This window comes from Myotis myotis, unplaced genomic scaffold, assembly GCF_014108235.1.
Source record: "Myotis myotis isolate mMyoMyo1 unplaced genomic scaffold, mMyoMyo1.p scaffold_m19_p_4, whole genome shotgun sequence".
NCBI classification, from domain to species: domain Eukaryota; kingdom Metazoa; phylum Chordata; class Mammalia; order Chiroptera; family Vespertilionidae; genus Myotis; species Myotis myotis.
In genome coordinates this window covers 121,470,567-121,497,069 of record NW_023416346.1, presented here as the reverse complement: position 1 = coordinate 121,497,069, position 26,503 = coordinate 121,470,567, and the positions used below count along the sequence as shown (strand labels likewise).

Sequence of the window (26,503 nt, the reverse complement as noted above, 5' to 3'; positions counted from 1 at the left end):
AACTCGTTGCATCCTTCACAGCAGCTTATAGGACTAAAGGAAGAGCCTCTCTGTGGGATGTGCTGATGCTGGCCCGATGCAGCAGGGGACAGGACTGAGGGGCAACGTGCAAGCCTCGAGAGCACATGACGTGCAGTTTTCTATATGATGGCCCTCTTTTCCCTCTCTCCCCCAAACACGAGACTCCCATGTGGATCGTGGACCAGGTCAAAGGACAAACAGGCTGGAAAAGCCAAGGCTGGAGTGGCATGGGCAAGGAGGGCCCACCTGCGCTGCTCTCGGCCTTCCCTCCTGCAGCCACGTTCTTCTCGGAGGCATGCTTCTCCACCAGGCGCTTCTCTGAGGCTTCCACCCTGAGTGAGCCAGCTGCCTGCTGAGCCAGGGCCCCTTCCCGTTCCTTGTTGCTCTTCTCTTTGTCTGCTTTCTTCTTGGGTGTTTCCTGGCCGGAAAAGGTGGCTAAGCGGTTCTGCACAGGAGACTCCGGATATGGCACCTTCACATTCTTTGGAGACAGTGGGAATCCTTTGGCAGTAGCTCTGGAAGACCAAAACCATGCCAGAAGGTAATTACTGTGCCTGACTACAGAACTCTCCAATCCTAAAACAGCTGGTTCCCTAAAGTTGAACAATTTCATCTTCTAAGAAGAACAAATGTAAGGCTCACTAGCACAAACTCAAAAGTCCCTGTCGCACTATTACCCTAACAGGAACATATACTATCTATAAGATGTCCCAGGTGGAGGTGACAATATTTTTGGAAGCCACGTTGTTGACACCATGTCCTAACATCACTTAACTTTGATGACAATGTAATGATGGAGTGTTAGGCTTTCTTCCACCACCTCTTTTAGATGGACACCAGAGCTGGATCTGGCATATTAGACTATGGCAATAGACATTGTAGCAAAATACATGTAACACAAAATTTGCCACCTTAACCATTTGTAAGTATACAATTCAGTGACATTAAGTACATTCACACTGTGGTGCAAACCACCACCACCATCCACCCACAGAACTCTGTTCCCATTAAACACTAACTTCCCATTCCTCTCTCCCCAGCCCCTGGCAAACTCCTCCCTTCTGCATTCTGTCTCTAGAAATTTGACTATTCCAGGTAGCTCACAGAAATGAAATCATGCAGGAATGATTCTTTTGATCTGGCTTATTTCGCTCAGCATAATGTCTTCAAGGTTCTTTTGCTCACACGAAGTTTGGTAATTTCATCCCCCTGCCAATTTCCTAGAAATAAGTATCTTGGCTGATTAAAGAAATTAAACACAAATTCATCATGGGAACTTACTGTGCTTTCATAGAGTTTTATTTTTAAGTGCTTCATCTATTTAATAAGGATCTATTTGATCACCAGGAGGACCCAATGAGTAGGTAGGAAACAATGAAGCCCGGCCAGCATGCCTCTGGTTGAGCATTGACCTATGAACCAAGAGGTCACAGTTCAATTTCTGACACATGCCTGGGTTGCAGGCTTGATCCCCAGTGCAGGAGGCAGCTGATCAATGATTCTCTCTCATCACTGATTTTTCTATCTTTCTCTCCCACTCCCTTCCTCTCTAAAATCAATAAATAGAAAGAAAGAAAGAAAAACGAAAAAGAAAATAGAAAAAAAAAAAAAAAAAAAGAAAAAACAAAAAAAAAAAAAGAAAAAAAAAAAACAAAAAACCAACAAAATAAAAAAGAAAAAAAAAGAAAAAAAAAAAAAAATAAAAAAAAAAAAAAAAAAAAGATAAGAAAAAAAAAGAAAACGAAGAAAATAAAAAAAAAGATAAGAAATCTTAGCAAGAAAGAAAAAAACAAGAAAGACGAAAAGAAAAAAAGAATAAAGAAAGAATAAGAATAAGAAGAAAGGAAAAAGAAAAAGAAGAAAGAAAGAAAGGAAAAAATAGAATAGAAAGAAAAAAGTAGAAAAAGAAGACGAAAGAAGAAAGAAAACGAAAAGAAAAAGAAAGAGGAGATAAGAAAGGAAAAAGAAAGAAGAAGAAGAAAAGAAAGGGAAAGAAAAAGAAGAAAGAAAGAAGGAAAAAGAAGACGAAAGAAGAAAAGTAAGGGAAAAAGAAAAGGAAAGACAAGAAAGAAATAGAAAGAAAGAAAGAAAGAAAGAAAGAAAGAAAGAAAGAAAGAAAGAAAGAAAGAAAGAAAGAAAGAAAAAACAACAGTGAAATTGCCAGTGCAGGGAGCCCAGACCTACTGAAGACACTCACCTGTAGTCAGGGATGACCATGCCACACATCTTCCAGAGCAGCCTATGGAAATGGTGCCCGCTAATAATCGATTCAATGTCCTCGACCTCCAAAGGAAAAGGCTGGCTCCAAGAGCCTTCCGTGAGGCTGTGATTCTGAGTGGGAGGTACTTAATGGGAGCCATTCAGACAACTTGGTCTTAATTTTTTTCCTCACATGGACAAACAAAATGTTTTATTTCCAATGCATGAGAAAGTGAAATTAACCTAGGCTAGGTTCCTAATACAAAACTGATCTCAGATATGAGCTATCTCTGATGGTGATTATTTAGCAGACTATTTTCTAAAGCTGGCCATAATAATAGCTCCTCCCATCCCACATGATATTTTGAGTTTTTATCGACATCCCACTGAACCTGGGTTGGCCTGACTGTTTTGAACAATAAAATACAGCAGAGAAGTAATGCTGTTCCAATTCAGGGCATAGTCCTTAAATAGCCTGGCAGCTTCCACTCCCTGTCCTGGGAGACACCCACTCTTGGGGATACTCCCTCCTAGAACTCAGTTGCCATACTGTAAGATGCCCAAGTCATATGGAGAGGCTACATATGGGCATTCTATTCTGGTTGACAGCCCCTGCTGAGCTCCAGCCAAAGCCAGCATCAACTGCCAGCCAGGTGAATGGCCCACCTTGGACCTCCAGCTCAGTTGAGCCCTAGGTTAACTCAGCTGACACTGGAGTGTAACTGTGTGGAAGATTCCAAGTGAAAACTGCCCAGTGAGCCAAAATCAACCCACAGAGAACCCACACAGATAGATGACCCAAAGAGAGACCTTCTGGTTAGCCTAAGTCAAAGAGCTGTGAGAATTAATAACAGATTATTTGTTTTATTCCACTAAATTTTGATAGTTTCTCACAGCAGCAATGAACAGAAACATTCCCCATCATAATGACCAAAGGAACAGAATATACTTCTAAGAGCCTGAAACCACTGAAGAATATTTTACACGTTAGAATTGAGAGGACGGGCACACCTACAGAAGTTGGGGCGATCCACTGGGCCATACTCAATTTCCTCTCTCTAGGTTACAAGAAGAAAGCTATGCTCAGCCACATCTTTGAGAGTGTTGCTGAAGCTAGTTTTCTAAAGCCCATGCAAGTACCCGATAATGGGAACAATAAAAATAAACTTGAGCCCTAGCCAGTTTGGTTCAGTGGATGGAGTATCGGCCTGCGGCCTGAAGGGTCCCGGTTTCGATTCCAGCCAAGGGCACATGCCTGGGTTGTGGGCTCAATCCCCAGTGGGGGTTTGTGCAGGAGGCAGCCACTCAATGGTCCTCTTTCATCATTGATGTTTCTTTCTCTCCCTTTCCCTTACTCTCTGAAATCAATAAAAATATTAAATAAATAAATAAATAAACTTGAACGCTGAAAAGAGCAATACCATTAATATGTACAGCCACCCACAAGTGGCTTAGCTTATCTGAAATCTGGAAGGGGAATAATGTGCTATCAGAGCCATTCTTCACATAGCTCATCTGTGTTGGATGGGAGTTCAAGGGAACTAAGCCCAAAGCCACGCCCATATCCAGTGTGCTTTACAGATCACACACTTGGTCTGCACAGAGGAGAGTTTGAAAACACCACTTCAGTTGGAGTTTATTTTGTGTGTGACACCATTTTAAAAATCAAGTGCTTCTCTTTTATTGACTTTCTTCAATATTGCGTATGCAAAAGACTATTTGTAAAATACAAAAGGTGTAAAGAGTGATATAACAAATGCCCATACATCCACAAACTAGTTCAAAACAAGGATATTGCAGCCCTAGCCGGTTGCTCAGTGGTTAGAGAATTGGCCCACAGACTGAAGGGTTGCAGGTTCAATTCAGGTCAAGGGCACATACCTTGGTGACAGGTTCAATCCCCGGCCCCAGTTGGAGTACGTGCGGGAGGCAACCAATTGATGTGCCTCTCTCACATCAATGTTTTCCTCTCTCTGTCTCTCCCCCTCCCTTCTCTCTCTCTCTCTAAAAATCAATGGGAGAAAATATCCTAGTGTGAGGATTAACCAAAAAAAAAAAAAAAAAAAGACATTGTAATTATGCCGGAATCTCCTGTGTGCCCCTCCCTGATAGCTTTCCCCTCCTCACTCAGAGGCCAACATCACTTTGCATTTTATGTTTGCCATTTTCTTTTACTAAAACTCATTTTACCACATTTATATTCTTTTTTTTTTTTAATTTTTTTATTTTTTTTATTTTTTTTTCTGTTCATCAGATTATTTATTCACTTGATTCTTAGATTCACTTGTTGATAGATGCATATTTGTTGTTCATAATTTGTATCTTTACCTTTTTCTTCCTCTTCCTCTTCTTAAAGGATACCTTTCAGCATTTCATATAATCCTGGTTTGGTGGTGATGAACTCCTTTAGCTTTTCCTTATCTGTGAAGCTCTTTATCTGACCTTCAATTCTGAATGATAGCTTTGCTGGATAAAGTAATCTTGGTTGTAGGTTCTTGGTATTCATCACTTTGAATATTTCTTGCCACTCCCTTCTGGCCTGCAAAGTTTCTGTTGAGAAATCAGCTGAGAGTCGTATGGGTATTCCCTTGTAGGTAACTGAGTTTCTTTCTCTTGCTGTTTTTAAGATTCTCTCTTTATCTTTTGCTCTTGGCATTTTAATTATGATGTGTCTTGGTGTGGTCCTCTTTGGATTCCTTTTGTTTGGGGTTCTCCGCGCTTCTTGGACCTGTAAGTCCATTTCTTTCACCAGGTGGGGGAAGTTTTCTGTCATTATTTCTTCAAATAGGTTTTCAATATCTTGCTCTCTCTCATCTTCTGGCACCCCTATAATTCTGATGTTGGTACGCTTGAAGCTGTCCCAGAGGCTCCTTACACTATCCTCGCATTTTTGGATTCTTTTTTCATTTTGCTTTTCCGGTTGGGTGTTTTTTGCTTCCTCGCATTTCAAATCATTGACTTGATTCTTGCGCTCCTCTGGTCTGCTGTCGGGAGTCTGTATAATATTCGTTATTTCAGTCCGTGTGTGCTTAATTTCTAGTTGGTTCCCCAATATAAGATCGAGGGTCTTATTAGTTTTCTTGTAGATCTCATTAAGTTTATCGGCGGCTTCTAAACAGTTCTTGAGAGACCTTAAAAGTGTGGTTCTGAACTCTATATCTTCCATTGACAATTTTGTCCTGTTTCTTTGTCTCCGCATTTTGTTATGCTTCCTTGGTGCACCCCCTAGTGGTCTTTGTTCGCAGTCTTATAGTTAAATCTTGATTGTTGTAGTTAATTCCAGGGAGGGTTTGACCTCCAGGCCAAGTGGCTATGAGAATCAGCTGTGTCAGCAGTGAGAGAACTTCTGTCCTCTAGGGAGGTGCTAATCTGGCGTTTGCCTGAGGCTATCCAGCAAATGCCTGTGTGCAGGGCTTGGGCGGGGCGGGTCGCACAGGATCAACAGGGTGGGCCGGAGAGAGCAGTTATGGCGGCTCTCAGTCCTGTCCCCAGGGGCTCTGCCTCTCTGAGTCCCAGCACCCGCTGCAAAGCTCAGAGAGAAAGCTGCACTCACTCTGACCGAAGCCAGACAGTCCCGCTTCTCCCGTTTGAGTCTGGGTCCCTAAAGACTCGCCCGGATCTGGAGCTCAGAGTCTGCGACTCCCTCCCGATTGAAAACGCCAACCGCGCCCTCCGCCGCCAGCCCGCTCCGCGCACTCCGCACCTCAGAATTTGACTTCAGCACTGCGCTTCCTCTGAGTGTCTGTATGCGTTTCTCTTTCCTCCTAGTTGTAGGACTTCCACTCAGCCAGCGTTCCTGTGGTTCTGGGTGATGTCCCTTCCGTTTTTTGGTTTCACTTTTGAAGTAGTTGTTCAGAGCAGCAAACTCCGGCGTTAACCTATGCCGCCATCTTGGTTCTCCACATTTATATTCTTAAAATAACAGTGCTTAGTTTTGTAATTTGAGAACTCGATCTATTCAAATTCTTCTACAACTTCCTTTTTTCTGTTTGACACTATGTTCCTGAGATCCACCCACTGGTTGTAGGCAGCTTCCATCCATTCTTTTCCACTGCTGTATACTCAATTATAGTTTTCTTGGTTTTTTTGTTTTGTTTTGTTTGTTTGCTTGTTTTATTTTAGTCAATTATATCTCAATAAAAAATAAAATAGAAAATCGTTCCTGAAACACAACCTTCAAGATTTTCAACTTCAAAGCAATAGCACAAAAAACTGAAATGCAGACAAGCATTCAGAGACAGGGAGGCGGACCCCTACTGTGGCACCTGACATCCCCACTGGGTCCAGGGGAGGAAGAGAAATGGTGCAGCTCGCTGCTGACCACAGGACAGAGTCATATCTATTGTGGCAGTGCACCCCTACCTTCAATGGGGCTTGGAGAGCCAGGTTCCCAGAACATCACCTGCCAAGATTCTGCGTTTAGGCCAAGTCCTGTTCTTATCAGCCTTAACATAGCTTTATACTTCTTTTGTAAAACAGGTAAGAAAAATACCCCTCCCTTTTTCATAATACAAAAGTAATATCTGATTTTTGTAGATAATTTTGAAAACAGAAAGACAAAAAAGAGAGGGGGAGGATAAAAACCTCACTGTCCAAGAACCACTGATTGCGTACACTTATATACATTCACCAATGTGGTTAGGTATATGTATATTAAATATCTATGGATCTTTTAAAAATAATTTATTAATCCTATGTCTAAAAATCCATCTTAAGGAAATATTAATCAATATAGAAAATATGTACTTGATAAAAATGGAACCATGTTCCACATACCATTTCTCACAATATCCTGATCATCTTTCCATGTAATTACATATTGTTCTTCATAATTTTTTGTGGCTGTATAGTACTCCATTGTTTGGATGCGTCATAATTTATTTAGCAATTCTCTATTGAGAATATTTATGTTGTCTTCAATTTCACCCTATTAAAACAAGGCTACCCATATAGTATAAAAAAAGAAATAACACAGAGCCTACGGAGAGTTTGCTTCCATAAACTGAATTCTCTCTCTAGAGAGAGGGCAACATCCCTTGTTCACGTTAGTGAAATTTACAATGATGATGATGAAACTTGTCAACTACTATCCATGTAGGAACCGTGAGTCAATATTCTAGAAAGGGCAGGGGAAATCTGGAAAAACCTCAGTGTGAGCAGGCTTTTCTCTTTGCTAATGTCAATGTCCCAAACTATCACCAGAGTTCTGACATATGAAAGGAAGACTCGGAAATAAGACAAATGGGGACCTTACAGCCCACCTATTGGATGTAGTTTGCAAGAGAGCAAAATATCATAACCAAAGGCAGGCAATAAAAGAACAGAAAGGATGCAATGGACTTAAAAAATTAACAAACCAAGATGCTATGAATTTAGCAATGAGCTATAGAAGGCTTTTCCTTGTGGAAGATGGATACAACAATAGCAGGAATTAGAAGTCTATAAAAACATAGCAAAATAATAATAGTGAAAAAGTCTCTGTTAGAAAGTAACATATTAGAAATAAGAGCTCCTGTCACCTTGAAATATTTTTAAGTAATTCCCAAGTGTTCATTAAATTTGTGTTTTAGCTTATGTTCTTTGAGCCAAACTGATGCATTAAAAATGAGTTTAGCCCTAGCCAGCTTGGCTCAGTGGATAGAGCATCAGTCTGTGGGCTGAAGGGTCCTGGGTTCGATTCCGGCCAAGAGTACATGCCTGGGTTGCGGGCTCAATCCCCAGTAGGGGGTGTGCAAGAGGCAGCCGATCAATGATTCTCTCTCATCATTGATGTTTCTATCTTTCTCTCCTTCCCCCTTCCTCTCTGAAATCAATAAATATACTTTTTAAAAATAAGTTTTATATGATTCTTTCTATATAAAGGATTTCCTATTTTCCCAAATTAAAATCATATTTCTCAGTACCACTGAAGATGTTTCCATTCTACTGCTGGACTGAGTTACTGAGTCATTCTTATCAATTACTATCAGTAAAATATTTTAATGACTTAATACAAAGTCATACAATGTAAATTTGTTTTTCATTTACATAGTTTCATGGTGAATTTACCCAACTTTTTAAAAAAACACATATAACGGCTTTGTTAGAAATAACCATACTACTAACGGTGGCTGATAAGTTGTTATTGCGTCTTTTAATGAAAGACTCACGAGCGAAATGTAACCACTTCACTCCAGATGCAGCTGAAAGAGAAAGGAAAATGCTAGAAAAGCAGAATGGAATTAATGGGCCTAAAGAGAAAATGCTGAATGGCTCATCTTGGTAACTAAGAGTCCCATATCTCTACCAAGCAACAAGACCCCTTAGCCCATTGTTTCCCACCCCAGCTGGTTTGGCTCAATGGATAGAGCACCGGCCTACGGACTGAAAGGTCCCGGGCTTGATTCTGGCCAAGGTCACCTGCCTGGGTTGTGGGCTCGATCCCCCATGTGGGGCTTGCAGGAGGCAGCCAATAAATGATTCTCTCACATCATTGATGCTCCTATCTATCTATCTATCTATCTATCTATCTATCTATCTATCTATCCATCCATCCATCATCTCTTTCCCTCTCCATTGCTCTCTGAAATCAATAAAAGTATATTAAAAAAAGAGCCCATCATTTCTCCAGAAGATACTCAAAGAGTGAAGGAGGTAAGTCACAGTTCAGCATTCCTCCTGCTCACCTCTTAGGGCCTTCTATGCCTTGTGGGGAGAAGGATACACATCCTGCACTGCACAGAGCCTCACCCAACTGGTTTAACCTTCTGACTGTGACAAAGGGGAAAGATGATTACCTGCATGACCCGGGAGAAGGTGATCTGTTAGAAGAGTCTACAGGAGAATTGTATCTTTTCACAGGGGACCCAACGCTCGTGTTTGACAAAGAAGGTGTTGCTTGTGAATCCCTCTTCATCTTCTCCATCTCCATCTGTAGGGGACATAGAATAGGACAGCCATGACCCACAACTGCAGTTTCTAAAAATACCCCAGATGGAAGCGATGCACAACTTCCTTTCAGAAGGACACAATGGGAGTATTTGCAAAGAAGCACCATGAGCTCATTATAGTTAGGTGATTTAGTCAAAAATAAATTCAGCCTCAAAATGCAAAGATTTCTTTCTCCTTGTTTTCTTGAGAAGAGTTAACAGAACCATATGATGGTCCTGGATACAGGACAAAGTAGGTTAAAAGTAGGTGAAATTACCAGCCATCATTACCTAAAAGATAAATCATAAGTAGGGATATAAAGTAATAATAATAATAAAACAAATAATACAAATAAATATAATAATTAATAAATACATAATAAAATATACTGTTTTACATACTCAGAATTGTAAACCTACTTTTGCCCACTCCTGTATATAAAGATCTACAATCATTAGGAAAAGTTTCAGGTGTGATTATAACACAAAATGGTGAATTGTGACCCTGGCCAGGTGACTTAGTTGGTTGGAGTGTCTTCTAATACACCAAAAGGTTGTGGGTTTGATCCCCGGTCAGAGCACGGACAGGAAGCAAACAATCAATGTTTCTATTTCCTATCTCTCTCTCTCTCTCTCTCTCTCTCTCTGCATGTCCTCAGGTGAGGAATTTTTAAAAAGGGGGGCAGCCCTAGCTGGTGTGGCTCAATGGATAGAGCATCAGCCTCTGGACTGAAAGGTCTTGGTTTCGATTCTGGTCAAGGGCATATGCCAGGTTTTGGGCTCCATCCCCAGTAGGGGGCATGAAAGAGGCAGCCAATCAATGATTCTCTCTCATCATTGATGTTTCTCTCTCTCCCTCTCCCTTCCTCTCTGAAATTAATAAAAATATATTTTAAAGGGTGGGGGGCGGTGGTTTAAGTGAAAGCTACAATGACATTCTTCCAGAACCAAACTGAAATTACAACTAAAATATAGAAAAACCACCTTGAATAACCAACTAAAGAATAGCTGGAGAGAACTCTCAAAACCAAGGATGGAAAGTGGAGACCGCACAGAGACTGGTAAAAAATGCAATGGTGCCAAAGAGCTGGCAGGCTCCCACAAACTGTGGTACACTTACACCATGGAATACTATGCAGCTGTAAAAAAGAAGGATCTCTTATCCTTTGAGACAGCATGGAGAGACCTGGAGAGTACTATGCTAAGTGAAGTAAGTCAGTCAGAGAAAGACAAATATCACATGATCTCACTCATATGTGGAATCTAATGAGCAAAATAGATCCAGAGACACAGACACATGGAAGAGATTGACGAATCTCAGAAGGAAGGTGGGTGGATAGAGATTAACCAAGGAACTTATATGGATACTAGAGGCCCAGTGCATGAAATTCGTGCACTCGGGGAGGGTCCCTCAGCCCAGCCTGCGCCCTCTCGCAGTCCGGGAGCCCTTGGGGGATGTCTGACTGCCAACTTAGGCCGTGAGCCCAGCTTCTGGCTAAGTGGCGCTCCCCCTGTGGGAGCGCACTGACCACCAGGGGACAGATCGTGCATTAAGCGTCTGCTCCCTGGTAGTCGGTGTGCATCATAGCAACCAGTTGTTCTGTTGTTTGGTTGATTTACATATTAGCCTTTTATTATCTAGGATATTATATAGGATATGCATAACCCATGGACATAGACAATAGTGTGGTGAAGACCTTGGGGGTGGGGCAGGTCCAGGGTAGAGGAGGTGAATGGGATTTTAAAAAAGGGACATATGTAATAGTTTCCACAATAAAAATCTGTATATATAAAAGCTAATATGCAAAGTGTCCCCTCAGGAGTTTGACCAGGAGACTGGGAGTTTGATCGCTATCTATGATGTGCACTGACCACCAGGGGGCAGCACAAAATGAAGGGAGGCCCCGGCTAGCAGCCGGAAGGCCCCAATCGGCCCTGATCGCTGGCCAGGCCTAGGGACACTACCCATGTACAGATTTCATGCACCAGGCCTCTAGTCCTATCTAATAAAGAGGGAATATGCTAATTAACTCTCACACCATCACAAAGATGGTGGTGCCCACAGTCAATAAGGAGGGAATATGCTGACTGCCACGCCCTCAAAGATGGTGGTGCCTATAGCCACAGATGGCAGCACCCAGTCCCCTCAGCCCCACCAGGGTGGCAGGCGTATGGCAAGGCCAACCCAGGTGGGCCTGGCCGCTCTGCGTGCCTGCCTCTGGAGTCCCCTAGTCCCCTCAGCCCCCAGCCTCCCAGGGCCAGCCTGAGGCACAGGCAAGCCTCAGATGGCAGCTGCCCAACCATCCAGGGCCGGCCCAAGGTGCAGGCAAGCCTTGGATGGTGGCTGCCCAGCCGCCCAGGGCTGCCAGAGGCTCAGGTAACCAGGGCCGGCCAAGGCTTGCGCTGTTGGCAGCAGCAGCAGTAGAGGTGTGATGGGGCGTCGCCTTCCCCTGATCACCTCCTGCCCCTGAGGGCTCCTGGATTGTGAGAGGGGGCAGGCCAGGCTGAGGGACACCCCCCCTCCAGTGCATGAATTTTCATACACCAGGCCTCTAGTAAATTTATAAAAAGACAGTGAGCTGTGGACCCTGTGACCCTACCCACCCCTCTATATCTTCCCCATGGTCTCCCTCTACAGGAGGCTAGAGGCATGTGCCTCGGTGCCTGGCCCACAGTGGGTGCTCTGCAAGGGTGGTTCCCTTCTCCATCACACTTTTCTGTAGCAAATCCTTATTTGGTCCTCACACCCATATTCATAGGCCCCCCTCCACAGAAATATACCCTACTATAAAAACCAAGGGTCCGAAACATTCACTTCTCATGTGAAAACCTTAGGGCTACCCTGGATTTAAAAAAATGTGGTGTTATAAAAATAAATGCCCAGTAGTACAGTAATGTGGTGGTTTTAAAATAAATGCACACATAATTGGGTGTTCTCCCTTCAACAGATGGGGCTCAATTCCCATACTCCTGAGTGTGGGCTGGTCTCAGTGACTTGCTTTTAATGCACAGAATGTGGCAGAACTGATGATGTGAAACTTCTGAGGCTGATGCATAGATGTGATACATAAACGCTCTGTCTCTCAGATCTCTTGCTCTGGGAGAGGCCAACTGCCTTGTCATTTGGACACTCAAGTGGCTCTATGGCGAGGTCCCCATTGTAAGGAACTGAGGCCTCCAGCCAATAGCCATGTGATTGAGCCAGCCTGGAAGAGCCCCAGCCAAGCTTTCAGATGACTGCAGCCCTGCACGCCATCCTGAGCACACCCTCAGGAGAGACCCTGAACTAGAAGTGCCCAGCTAAGCCACCCTCAATTTCTGACCCAAAGAACCAGTGAGGTAATAAACATTTGTTTGAAGCTGCTAAAGATTTGGTATAATTTGTTACTTTCCTTCTGAGAGTCTGGAATCTGAGTATGTGCCTGGCAGGGGGTGCCTACATGACCAGCTCCCAATAAAACTAACAGTGACAACAAACAAAAGTAGTGTAGTATGTATAATTTCTAAATAAATATACCTAATTGGCAGTTCCTGCTCAACATGTGTTTTGCTGATGGTGTCAGTATGACAAGAAAAATATTTAAAGGAGCCCTAGCTAGTTTTGCTCAGTGGATAGAGCGTTGGTCTGCAGACTGAAGGGTCCTGGATTCGACCCTGGTCAAGGGCACATGCCCGAGTTGAGGGCTCCATCCCCAGTAGGGGGCGTGCAAGAGGCAGCCGACCAATGATTCTCATCACTAATGTTTCTCTCTTTCTCCCTTCCTCTCTGAAATCAATAAAAATATAAAAATTTAAAAAAATATTTAAAGGCCACTGTGATTAATGATGGCTGGCCTAGAACCTCAGTTCCGGTTGCCTGTAGAGGCAAGACTGGCCCAGATTCAGACACCCTTAAAGAAGCAGAGAGAGGACACTCAGAACATTCTTTCTGACTCCTAGCCTCTGGAGGGCAGGCTGGAAGGAGGATGAGGTCTTTAGGAATTTGCTCCAAGGCACTAAGATTTAGGAGGGTCCAAAAAGTTAAATGCTTTTCAAAGGTTGGGTGAAATTTTAGGCCAAATCTGAACCTTGAGCAGTCCCTGGACATTGACAGATAAGCCCAAGTCAAGCGCAGGGAGGAATGGCACTGTCAGTTCAACGGGTCCCGAGGGTGAGCATGTGAGTGTGTACATACCCAGGAGACCTCCGGTCCTATAGGGGTTCCTTTCCCAGCTTTGACTCGGCTAGATGTGGATGAGGACTTCTTCTTTGTGGTGGTTCGAGTTGGCGAAGACTTGTAGGAATATTGAGCAGGGCTGCCGGTAGCTATAGGGGGGCAGATGTTAAAGACTAGAGTGTTACAGCAGAACAGCCAGAGAGACCACAGCATAGATGGAAAGGGTAGGGTGAGCAAGGAGTTGGGAATAACACACTTGTTAAAACGTGACACACAGGCAATGCCATCTAAAAATCCCACCACGCTTTTTCTCATGTGCACAGAAGGGATTATATCATTGCGGTCGGATCACGAGAATTCTCACTTCATATTACACAGTGTTGTACAAAGTATCATACTTTAAAAAGATATTAGCTTATAAGAACACATACTAAATAACTTCAAAATGCAATGGGTGTTTAATTTTAAAGCGTGCCTTTAACATTTATGTAAAATGTTCGTTGTACTCATTCAATAGAAACTTATCTGGCCACTGGCTAAAGCTAGAAATGAAACTACTGGTCCGCAATGTGGTAAAAGACTCCCACAGTCAGAGTTCAAGAGTCCAGTTCAGCCCTAGCTGGTTTGGCTCATTGGGTCCCAGGTTCAATTCTGGTCAAGAGCACATGCCCAGGTTGTGGGCTCGATCCCCTGTAGGGAGCGTGCAGGAGGCAGCTGATCAATGAATCTCTCTCATCATTGATGTTTCTCTCTCTCTCTCTCTCTCTCTCTCTCTCTCTCTCTCTCTCCCCCTTCTTCTTTGAAATCAATAAAAATATATTTTAAAAAAAGAGCCTGTGTAATTTTGTTAACCAGTGTCGCCCCAATGAATTCAATAAAAAGGGGGGAAAAAGAATCCAGTTAATTTCAGGAGTCCAAAATCTGGGCTTTGCAGCCAGACAGACTGAACAGTCACCTAATAGCTGGATCATGTTGGGCAGTTTGCTTAACCTCTCTAAACATCAACTTCCTTGTGTAGAAAGAGTTAACATAGTAGGCCTGACTACTGTCTTTGCACATAACTGCTTACAGCGTTGGGCCTTGGTCAGCATCTGTGAACTCAGATTCCAGGAGCATTCTCAGCACTAAGCAAAGCATAGCTCACTGCACCTAAGCTATTTGTACAAACACCATGACTTCTGCTTTCCTTCTAAGAGTCTGGAATCTGGGCATGTGTCTTCCAGGGGGTACCTATGTGACCAGCTCCCAATAAAAACCCAAGGCACTGAGTTTCTAATGTGCTTTCCTGGTAGGCAACATTTCACACGTCACAACTCATTGCTGGGAGAACGTGACCTGTGCCACTATCCTGGAAGAGGATGCTGGAAGCTCGTACCTAGTCTTCCCCAGAGTAAGTCATAGCAATGAGTCCTCCTAGACCAGTGATGGCGAACCTATGACACCTATGATGGTGTCACCTCTGACACGTGAACTCATTTTTTTGGTTGATTTTTCTTTGTTAAATGGCATTTAAATATATAAAATCAATATCAAAAATATAAATCTTTGTTTTACTATGGTTGCAAATATCAAAAAAATTTCTATATGTGACACGGCACCAGAGTTAAGTTAGGGTTTTTCAAAATGCCGACACGCCAAGCTCAAAAGGTTCGCCATCACTGTCCTAGACCAAGGGTGGGGAACTTTTTTTCTGTCAAGGGCCATTTGGATATTTATAACATCATTCATGGGCTATGGATTATCAACTTAAAAATTAGCCTGCTATATTTGGTCAAACATTTCATTAACTCACCCCTAATGCCTTGGCAGGGCCAGAACCAACGATTTCACGGGCTGACGTTCCCCACCCCTGTCCTAGAGAGTCACTAACGCTGGGAGGAGTCTTGGGGACCTCGTGACACATCTCTCTTCCCAAAGTTGAAATACTTCCTGCTTCCCAGGAATTTTTTATTTGTTTGAGACATAATTCACATATCATAAAAATTCGCCTTTTTAATATTTTGTGTTTCTAGTATATTCACAAGGTTGTGTAACCATAACTACAGTCTAATTCCAGGACATTTTCAGCACCCCCAAAGGAACCCTTATACCCATAAAGCATTCATTCCCCTCCCCACTCCCCCATTCCCTATCAACTACTAATTTACTATCTCTTTGGATTTGCCTATTCTGCACATTTCACATAAATGGAAACATACAATTGTGGCATTTTGTGTCTGGCTTCTTTGACTGAACATGTTTTCAAGGTTCATCATGTAGCATAAATCAGGAATTCATTCCTTTTTATAGGTGAATAATATTCCACTTTATGGAGATATCACAATTTTATTTATCGATTCATCTGGTGATGAACATTTGGTTTTTTTATACTTTGTGGTTATAATGAAAAATGCTGCTAAGAACACTTGTGTACAAATTTTGATATGAACATATGTTTTCAATTTCCTTGGCTACATACCTAAGAGTGGAATTGTTGGGCCATATGGTAACTCTGTGTTTAACTGTTTGAGGAACTTGGCCACACAGTTTTCATTCCCACCAGCAATGCATAAAGCTTACAATTTCTCCACATCCTCACCAACACTTCTTTTCCTTTTTTGCTTTGAATTTTAACCATCCTAGTAAAATGTGAAGTAGTATCTCATTGTGATTTTTATTAGCATTTCCCTAATGGCTAATTATGTTGAGCATATGTCGTGCTTATTGGCCATTCATATATCATCTTTGCAGAAACAGCACTGCTCAGAAACAGCTAGAACTAGGTAGAGAGTTATATGTCATTTATATGTCATCTCACTGATTACACTATCTTGGGAACTAAGACCAGACCTACCCTAATGTAGACAGCATGGTTCATGGGCAAACAGAAGATGCCAGTCCTGATTAATATTGCCATGATGATTTGACCCACTTTGGTCAAAGAAGGGCTTTGATGGTATGGCCCAGTGTTTCTCAGACTATAGTATGTAGGTCTGGTGGGTCCTGGAGTTTGTTTTCCTAACAAGCTCCCAGGTGATACCGATGCTGCAGGTCCATGGACCAGGGCTTGAGTAATGAGGCTCTAGACATATGTTAAACTCTCTTACTGTGCCAATCTCATTTAATCCTCATGGCAATTTAAAATAACTCCATTTTATAGATGAGGAAACTAAGGCTTAGAGAGGTTAACTTATCCAAAGTGGTAAGAAACAATAAGTGGTAGAGTTTATAAACCCCAAAGACTGGTTTAAAGGCTACTCTGCCAAACCATCTCTTTAAATTAAAAAGTCTAACCTCAAAAAAATAAGTCTAGCCTGGCTGGCGTGGTTCAGCGGTTGAGCATTGACTTAAGAAGTAGGAGGTCACGGTTCGAATACCAGTCAGGCCACATGCCCGGGTTGTGGGCTTGATCCCCAACAGAGGGCATGCAGGAGGCAGTGGATTAATGTTTCTCTCTCATCATTGATGTTTCTCTCTCACCCTCTCCCTTCCTCTCTGAAATCAATAAAGATATATTTTAGAAAAAAGTCTAACTCCCATTAACTCATGAAATAGAGTTTTTTCCTAATCCACATGCCTTCAATGACAAAATTATTTACTTACCTTTGTGACACTTAAAAAAAAGAAACATAGCAATAGCAAAACACTGGTGGGCAGGCATTTCCCAAAGCCAGTAAAAGCGAAGCAAAATACAAAAAATCAGGAATAACTTATAGGCTAACCAACACCATTTCTGGCATTTTCCTTAGTGTCACCAGCTTGGCCTCTTTTACCTGAGCCACTGAACTGCTTAGTGAATGGGACTGCACTTTTGCTCCTGGATAAAGCAGCCTGTGTGGGCGCGGACAGACGCCTAACGCCTAAGTTTTCCGGGAAAGTAACTCGCATGCCAGGAGCTGAGGAATGGAATCAAATAAAAAATGTAAAAAGCAACATTCGAACAAAACAAAACAAATGTTTAAAACAGCACAGTGCATGATGCAAATTAACTTTTGGGTGGTAGGACTAAGTGGAAAATAAAAATATTCTGGCACAGGATGGCTTCAGAGTTCATCATAGTAAAATAAAACAAATGATGTATCATTTAGAGTATGAAAGAGTGCATTAATTCTCTTGGGGTACCAAAATTCATTCAATATGCCATTACAGTATTACCTGTATCACTCACTCTAAGAGAGTTAGCCCATCTCTATAATATGGACTCAAGAAACCATTTACTCACCAAGTAGATCTAACATTGAAAAAAAGATTACTTCTACAAAACACTTGTTTTAGGTCCTCTGTAAAGAAATATTTCATAAGACACTGATTTTGTTCATGTGTAAATATGCATCCTTTCATACTTTTTCCATATAAATAAGGGCAAAATTAAATAAGCATGAAAATAAAAATAGCCATCTGATTATCAGCTTTAATGGAAGTAATAATATTCACAATCCAAAATTCAGGGACTTAAATATCATTCTGATGGTTTTGGAACGTAGTATAAGGTAATGGATTAACTTTTTCATTACAGTCAAACCTCGTTTGTCAGATGTCTCCCATCTCAAACAATTTGGTTTTTCACCAAGTTGTTCACAGAAAAAATGTCTTGGTTGTCAAACCAAACTTCTGTTTTTTGATCTGACAACCCTTTCATGCTGATACATCAGCATGACAAAAAGCTTCTCTCAGGCAACAAACAAAAGAGAAAATGCTTTTGTTGCTAGGGAAGCCAACATTAGCATAATTTTAAAACATAAAGAGGCCATCAAGAATGCTAACGTTGCTAAGGGTATGAAAGAAGCAATGAGCATAGGCAATGGAAGAGGTAGAAATACTGTTGCTGATTTGGATAAATGAAAAGCAGTTAGCCAGTGACAGCATTTTGGAAGCAGTGATATGTGAACAAGCAAAGATGCTGCATGCTGCCCTCAGAGACATCCCTGGACCAAATGCTAAAAGTGATTCATTTAAGGCCAGTGGGGGGTGGTTCAACAAATTTAAGGAAAAAAGGTGTTTATTAATAGATTAAACAGCATGTTAGACATGTACTATATATAAGAAAGGTTAAAACGGAATCATTTGGGGATCTGGAACAGATTAATTGTATTTACATTATTCTTAACGGGAAAGAATGATTCCGTTTTTTAACAAATCGCTTCTTGAACAGCCTTCCGAAACGAATTAAGTTCGAGAACTGAGATTCCGCTGTACTTTGTATTCTTTGGGTACCCAGTAGCCAGTAAATGGTTGGGGAATTAAAATGTTCAATTCATAATTAGCAAGTAGATAATTTAGCTGCTAATCTTTATATACTAATCAATGCAAATATGAATTTAACATCAATTGGTAGCCACGTGAATTCATGAAAGCATATGAAATACACAAATAGGATAGCATTATGGATTTAAAAGCATGTAGATGTTTTCTCATCCAGCTCTTAATCAATCCCAGGTTTCCAGTGCTTACCCATGAACTACATTAGAGACCAGCCACACTGACATTTATGGGTCTCTGACACACAGGACAAGCCACTGTGCTCGAGGTGCAAGGCCAATGCCATCAAAAAATAACTAGGAAGATGCACTCGCTTCTTCAAAGTCACAAACATCCTTCTGCTGGCCCTTTGGTGATGACTTGACGTGTTAAGTACTCCACTGGCACCTGACACTTCTTTAGTGAGGCTTTAAAATACACATTCGATGCATGGGCAGCTTCCCACCTTCCGTAACCTGCATGCTCTGAAAGGTCTCAGTTCAGACTTTTATCGACTTCTCTGAGCCTTCATTGGAACTCGGGTAGCTTTAAATCTCCTTCAGATTCTGACACTGGCACGTATCCTATACATATCATCTCCTACCTCAAAGCAGAGTACTGAAAAGGGCCGCCCATCATTTTCCCCTTTAAAGGCTCCATATTAATTCTGAACTGTTTGGGCAGGCCCCCAAAGCACAGGCAGTAACACATCTGAGTCTCCCACATACCTCTGACTCATCAATTCTGCCATTTCTGGCTAATCACCTACATCACACCAATAGCTGGATAGTTACTTTTTTTTAACAGTCATATCTGCCCACTGGCCAATTAATTTTGGGGGAGGATAACCCCTGCATGCACTGCGGAAGATGGAACAGTCTCTTTAAGGCAGGGAGGACAGCAGTAATTCTGTCTCTATACAACCACAACCTGGCTGCAAAGGGTGTTGCCACTTTTGTGGCCCTCACATTTAGGCCACAAGACTAGGATAATGGCAGTGTTTGCAGAAGGCATAAGAGGGGCTCTCACTCCCCTGGCCGGCATGGCTCAGTGGTTGAGTGTTGACCCATGAACCAAGAGGTCAAGGTTTGATTCCTGGTCAGGGCACAGGCCTGGATTGCGGGCTCAATCCCCAGTGTGAGGTGTGCAGGAGGCAGCAGATCAATGATTCTCTCTCATTATTGATGTTCCCCCCCCCTCTCTCTCTCCCTCCCTCCCTCCCTCTCTCCCTCCCTCTCACTTCCTTCTTCTCCGAAGTAAATAAAAATATTTAAAAAAAATTTTAGAACAAAAGAGGGGCTCTCACGAAGACTGACATTAAGACACACACACTAGAAAAAACAAAACTGGATATCAGATCTCCACGTTCACTTGCCTCGCTCTGGAGAATAAGATATTGCTGCGGAGGATGAAGACAGCCGCTTACTCATAGGAGGCTCCATCTGCTTTGGTAAATTCATACTTGATGTGGAAATTTTCTCATATGCTACAGAGAAACACAGTAAAGACATTAGTACATACACCACTGTAGACTGAGAAACACACACCCCAGCATTCTTCCCATCCTAATCCACATGCCTTCGAAGCCACTGTGACACAGCACACTGCTTCTAACATCCTCCTATCTACCAGAAAATGTTCTATGGCCTGACTGGGTGCATGAGCAGGAACTGGACTTTTTTTGAAGGCTGTCTACAGCTCAGGTTGGACAGAGAAGTCATTTATAAGGCAAGGAGCTCTAGTTAAAGCAGAATAAGCTTCAGTTGATTTCTTCCTCTTATCAAGAGGTCACAATGGCCTTTTCTCAAATGTTATGATAGTTTATGGTTAGAATGTTAACATATGGTCCCAGGTTTGGTGTTCTTAATTTTAGAGTAGTTTCTAAATGAACCCATTACAGTAAATGAAGCAGTATGGATGGTGCCCTGCCAAGCCATATTGGAACCCAAGGCAACAGGGAAGATGTATTTCTTGGCTTGAAAGGAAGCAAACTCACCAATAAGATTTTCAAAATCTACCCCTCTCCTCATGTTTTCAAATGAGAGAAATTCCATGTTTGATATTTCTTCTGACTAAGAGATGATCTTAAAACATTTTAAAGCCCTAGCTGGTTTGGCTCAGTGGATAGAGCATCAGCCTAAGCACTGAAGGGTCACAGGTTCAATTCAGGTCAAGGGCACGTACCTCAGTTATAGGCTCAATCCCCAACCCTGGTTGGGGTGCATCCAGAAAGTAACCAATCAATGTTTTTCTCTCTCTGTCTCTCCCCCTCCCTTCCACTCTCTTTAAAAATCAATGGAAAATGTCTTTTGGTGAGGATTAACAAACGAAAAAGAAAAAAAACTTTTCATTGACTTATGCTGAAGTCAAATTACAATAAATTCTTGTTTTGGTATAAATAAAATATTAAAACTTACAATTCTGAGAGTTTTAAATCTTAAAATTCTGTGAGTTTTCAATTTTTCAGTATTTTGGCAACTACTTTAATGTTCTGAAAAATAATTAACTATTGGAAATTACATGAAGTCATGTACATAGATAGGGGTACACATTTCCTCCTTTGCCTCAGGCTCCAACATGGTTCTGCATGACAATGGTCTTTAGGAATTCGATATTTTGTTCATCATGAATTGTTCTGCATTAATTTTGATTAAAATATTATTTGATCTTGATATTGTGTGCCCGAGTTGAGTACACTTGCCTCACCCTGGCCGGGACCCTGGGTGCGATTCCCAAGGGGTAGTTATCAAGTCCACCTGCCCCTCTTTATCAAGGGAAGGCCAGGGCCCACACTACAGTTCCCTCAGCCCATGCAGCAAAACCTCTGCTACTCAGTAACACTAAGAAAGATTATTCTTCAGAAAAGGGATGTTGGAAAGCAAGGATATTTACACTTACTGCTATAAACTGACCTTGTGCATGGCTAGTAAATAGTGCGTCCCTTTCACCTTGTTTTTTCTTTGCCAGCCAAAGATGGGTTGAATTTCTAAAGTCATTATTAAATGGGAGCAAAGTTTTGCTAATTCTATTCTTGACCTAGACCCTAGGAAGTTCCAAGCCTATATCGAAAGCAGAAAGCCTATCAGAGAGGTGAAGTCAAGAACCGAGCCCATTGATTGCCTTGCTTGGATCCCCAGTGTTAGTGCTGAGGAACTCCCTGCCACTCCCTCTCAACACCTCTCCAGAAATCCATCACATTAACAACACCCGGAACTCCGTGATTAAGCAGAAGTGACTGAAACACAATACTACTTAATGCCCAAAGCGATGATTAATGAGTGTGTGAAAGATCTGAATGCACAAACGTCAAACACTGACAAGATTTTCAAAGCAGAAGTTAGTGAGCTAAGGATGATGACATGTCTCCAGGGCAGGAGGATGTAAGGCATGTACAGCTCTGCGATGACAGAAACATAGAAATATGAGCATGTCATTCACATCGCTAGAAAAAATGTTCTAAGGGGTAAGACTAAGAAATCATTTGTAAAAGTGCTTCAGACACACATGGTAATGGAGGATGATGATCAGTACAGTCATCACAAAATGCCATGGCATGGTGATGCTCGGATATACCATTGGTGGACTCGGAGGCAGCAGGGGTCTCTGGATCCGGAGGAGGGGTGCTGGCCGCTAAACCTAGAGGAGGGGGTGGAGTATTTTCTGATTCACCTACACAGCAAAAAATCAGAGCAAAGAGAGATAAAGGAAAAGTCCCACTTTCTGGTTGACTTAGTTCCTACTTAGGAAACTAGAAAAAGTAACTGAAATGGGCTGACTTCTCATAAACAGAAAAACGAAGTATATTCACTGATAAGAGGTTAAATGCACAATTCAGCAAAGACAAGAAACTGTAATATAAGTGGAAACCCATCTGCTTTCAGGAGGAGCTATTCCACACATCCTATCCTGTGGAATAGGATGACAAGAAATAAGACACTGAAGGGGGAAAGCCATCCAGACTAGTAACAATCCATACAGTAAATTAAAGATCTGAACCTTTAAAATGAGTATGAACTGGATAATGAAATAAGTCATCTTGAAACAAAATAGAAAGAGCAATAAGAATTAATAATGAGGAGAGGAAACCCCTCTCCCGCTTTTTAGAGGGTAACTGCTGCTCAGCCTTTGTGGGTTGCGCTGCAGCAGTGACTTAGCCTACTGCCACTGACGTTCCCAGAAATCAGATCGTCTCAATGCTTGCCGGGTGGATCCAGTTAAGCAGGCTCTGCATTCACGTTCTTTGCTTTTCTTTTGCTTTACCTCATAGCCCAGTTATTGTACCAACTGCTGCCTGCTAGCAAAAGAATGGAGATCCCCTTCACGAGAAACACATACATAGGAAACTTGGCAGTTTGAAACATCACATCTGGAAAAGGTATCTGCAGATTGGTACCAAGCATCCCCCAGCCGCCCCCTGCAGGCTGTGCCCACAATCTCCCACCTGCCCTGGGGCCCTGCAAAGCAGGGACAGCACTAAACTCACCTTCACGTCCTCCAACCCCGACGATGACTGCCGGGGACGTTCCTCCCCAGGCTGCTGGCAAGGCTCCTCCCCAGGCTGTTGGAGAGGCTCCTCCCCAGGCTGTTGGAGTTGCTGAAGCTCCTCCCCATGAGCACCTCTTCTTCAGCTCCAGCTGCCTTGAGCGCTCCAGGGACCTGCGCAGCATAGCCTCCAGCCGCTCCTGCCCAGGTTTCGTAAGGGAGAGCAAAATTAACACCAGCCTCAATGCTGGGATGAGTCACCAAATGGGGATCTGTGCTCAGCATCCAAAACCCAGACACAAGTGCTCTCTGCTGCACAGTGCCTTCTTGGTGGGTGGAGAGTAAACAATGCGGCTGGTGTGATCCCAGACCCAACACCTCATCCCTGGGACAGGCTGTGCAGCCAGGCCTTGATTTGTTTGTTTGTGTTTTTTAAAAATATACTTTATTGATTTTTTACAGAGAGGAAGGGAGAGGGATAGGGAGTAAGAAATATCGATGAGAGAGAAACATCGACCAGCTGCTTCCTGCATACCTCCCACTGGGGATGTGCCCGCAACCAAGGTACATGCCCTTGACCGGAATCAAACCTGGGACCCTTCAGTCCGCAGGCAGATGCTCCATCCACTGAGCCAAACCGGCTAGGGCTTGATTTGTTTAAGAATAATGCTAGACACGCATTAACACCTTGAGGCCTGTCTCAAGCCTGTTTTGTCCCACCTACTATGCTCTAGACCAGGGGTGGGCAAACTTTTTGACTCGAGGGCCACAGTGGGTTCTTAAACTGGACCGGAGGGCCGGAACAAAAGCATGGATGGAGTGTTTGTGTGAACTAATATAAATTCAAAGTAAACATATCATCACATAAAAGGGTATGGTCTTTTTTTAGTTTTATTCATTTCAAATGGGCCGGATCCGGCCCGCGGGCCGTAGTTTGCCCACGGCTGCTCTAGACCCAACCAAATGCTCTCTAGTTGAAATGCATAAAGCAGTCTGATTTGAGAACATTTCAATTAAAATATAATTTAAATGTTATAGCCTTAAGCCTAACTTTTTTAGGGTGCTACATGACTGTGAGGTTTATTTTGCAAAGCCCTGTTTTCATCTTAGAATTTCTTAAAGGGGGATTAACTGTTTTCTAAATTATAACACTTTTCTGCTCTATAGTTTTCTGGGGATAATGCTACATATTTCAAAATAAAGAGAGACAAGTGTAGGGGAGCTTCTAGCCACAAAATAAAGCATCTGTGCCTTCTCAGAGATGGATGGGAAAAAGGGAGAGAGAATTCAACAGTTTTTTAGCCAGAAGAGAAAAGCATCCAGGCTTCTAACAGAGCATTTATCAAAAGCATTCTTCTCTATTAACCCAATTGTCACTTTCATAAGGTTGGGCCTGACTGCTGGCAAGTATTTCCTTGGCATTGGAGTTCCAATTCTATACTCCTCACTGCCCCAGTGATGCTGCAAATACCAACCCTTCTCCCTGCCTCCACATGGAGAAGGCCAAAGCAAGGTAAACAGTTATGCTGACACCCTTTGGCCTTCATAAAACCCACCCTGGGATGCTCCAGGAACTGGTCTAATCTTCGCCTGACTCCAAACAAAAAGATCCTCTTTTCTCCTGGCTTAAGTAAGCAAGCCAAATTAATTTAGGGCAGCACCAACTGAGCAACCGTGACTTAAGGATTAGGAAAGGCTCCCTTATTTTACTCACTAGAAACACAGAAAAGAGGTGCCTGGACCCATCCTTGGTCTACACCAGAGGGATAAGGTGAGCATTTGCCACATCTTGGCCTCCTCTGCAGAATTGCTCTCTGAACAACACTTTGCTAAGAGACAGCCTCTCCAGGGACCTGAGAGCTGAAAGGCGAGTTTTTTCCTCCTGTAAATCTCAGATTTGAATTTGCTCTACTTTTTGGCTGAGATTCCACAATCATGAGTGTGCATTTTCTGGCAGAGTCCTGTCCTCATGACCTGGGGGGGGGGTGTCCATGAAATTGTGACAGCCAACCCCCAGGGTCTGTCTGAGAAAAGCTGGGGGCATTGAGGGACTTAACATCTTGACTATTTGATGCTTGAGGTATGGTTGCTCAAGACTGGGGCTGAATAGTATTTCATTGCATGGATTTAACATATTTAATCAATGACCTAACTTAAGTGCTGAAACCTTGTACCACAGAGTAAATTTAGTATTTAGTGGGTAATGGGAGATTTCCTACATGCCAGGACCTCACAAGGTAGCCTCACATCTAATAGGCCAATGAGAAGAAAGAACACTAACACTTCAGGCCCACCTTACCACCAAACAGCTATCTAGGGGCATAATTAGAAGGGAATGATCACCCAAAGCCAGACCTACTCATTGACTGTTCAGTTACCTTTAGAAAAAAATACCTCTCCATCTACCCTCAATCCACCGAGGGGCTCCAAATTCCACCATTAGAGATTCATTCCTTTGAACTGTTTGTAGGCTTATGAAAATGAAGCTATCCCTGAAAGATGATACAATCACTTTGTGTCAACCACTTTTGTAGAGATGATGAAAAATAGATAGTAACCAAGCTCTATGGTAAGGGGATTTATAGAAGCCAAGGTTGTCAGAATGGGATGACTCAAACATCAAAAACAAAACAAAACAAAACAAACAAAAAACCAAACTGGTGCACTTCACTTTTCTTAAAGGTTAGTTTACATAGGTCAGTATTACTCAGTATGTATCTTTCTGTTCCATCATGTGATGGAATGGAAAGAATCCTAGATTTAGAGTCAGGAGATATGGATTCCAATTCCACCTCTGCCTGCTACTTTTTAGCCCTGTCACCTTGAGTTCATTGTTTTAACATCCTTGGACATCAGTTTCCTCATCTATAAAATGGGGATATTATCTATATCGACAGACCACTCAAGTCTACAAGATAATAACTAGCATAGGAAATCCTCAGCCAATGCTAACTGAATCTGAATTTAAAGAGGAGATTATCAACAGGGCAGTTTGAGCAGTGGTTCTCCAACCAGAGTGGGTCCCTCCCCCAGAGTTCCCTGCATGCTTGTTAGAATACCATGGCTGGGTCCCACCAAAGCAACTCTGGGTGGAATCTGCTGAGGATTTGCATTTCAGATAAGTCAGTCCCAGGCAATGTCAGTGCTGCTGGTCCTGGGGCTACACTTCCAGAAGCACTGGTCAGAGGACAGGCTGAGCATGAGAGAGCATTTAAGAAAGTTCCATCACAACAGAAGAACAGTATTAATAAATATTAGAGCTGCATACCGCATACCTCGACTCCTGCCAAGCTCTGGCTCTCCTGATGGTCGATAGAGGATGGGGAAAGGACAAAGCAGATTCTTGTCCCTAGAATGTCCTCTATTGGGTGGGGCTTAGTAGAAGGAAAGAGTAAGGAGACCTCATCATTGACCTCTTGAGCTCTGGCTCTAGATCTGCCTGGATGAACTCAAAGGTGAATCATGATGAAGGTGACCTGCTGAGCTGGCCTAGCAGTATAAAAGGACTCAAGCAAGGCAC

General features: G+C 42.6%; 1 protein-coding gene across 7 annotated transcripts in view; it reads right to left on the bottom strand.

Moving 5' to 3' along the window:
• Nucleotides 1-26,503, bottom strand: part of MAP7D2 (MAP7 domain containing 2) — a 109,680-nt gene that overhangs the window by 30,115 nt on the left and 53,062 nt on the right. For 3 of the 7 annotated variants that reach the window (XM_036305491.1, XM_036305498.1, XM_036305496.1), the window contains exons 4-11: nt 22,985-23,183; nt 22,006-22,170; nt 19,877-19,987; nt 17,037-17,159; nt 13,303-13,433; nt 8,997-9,130; nt 8,370-8,402; nt 268-536 (exon numbers count right to left, since the gene is read on the bottom strand). In XM_036305491.1, the coding sequence (XP_036161384.1) occupies nt 268-536; nt 8,370-8,402; nt 8,997-9,130; nt 13,303-13,433; nt 17,037-17,159; nt 19,877-19,987; nt 22,006-22,170; nt 22,985-23,183 (1,165 nt within the window). The remainder of the gene's footprint in view (nt 1-267; nt 537-8,369; nt 8,403-8,996; nt 9,131-13,302; nt 13,434-17,036; nt 17,160-19,876; nt 19,988-22,005; nt 22,171-22,984; nt 23,184-26,503) is intronic. The other 4 variants (XM_036305495.1, XM_036305492.1, XM_036305499.1 and 1 more) reach the window with 4 other exon arrangements.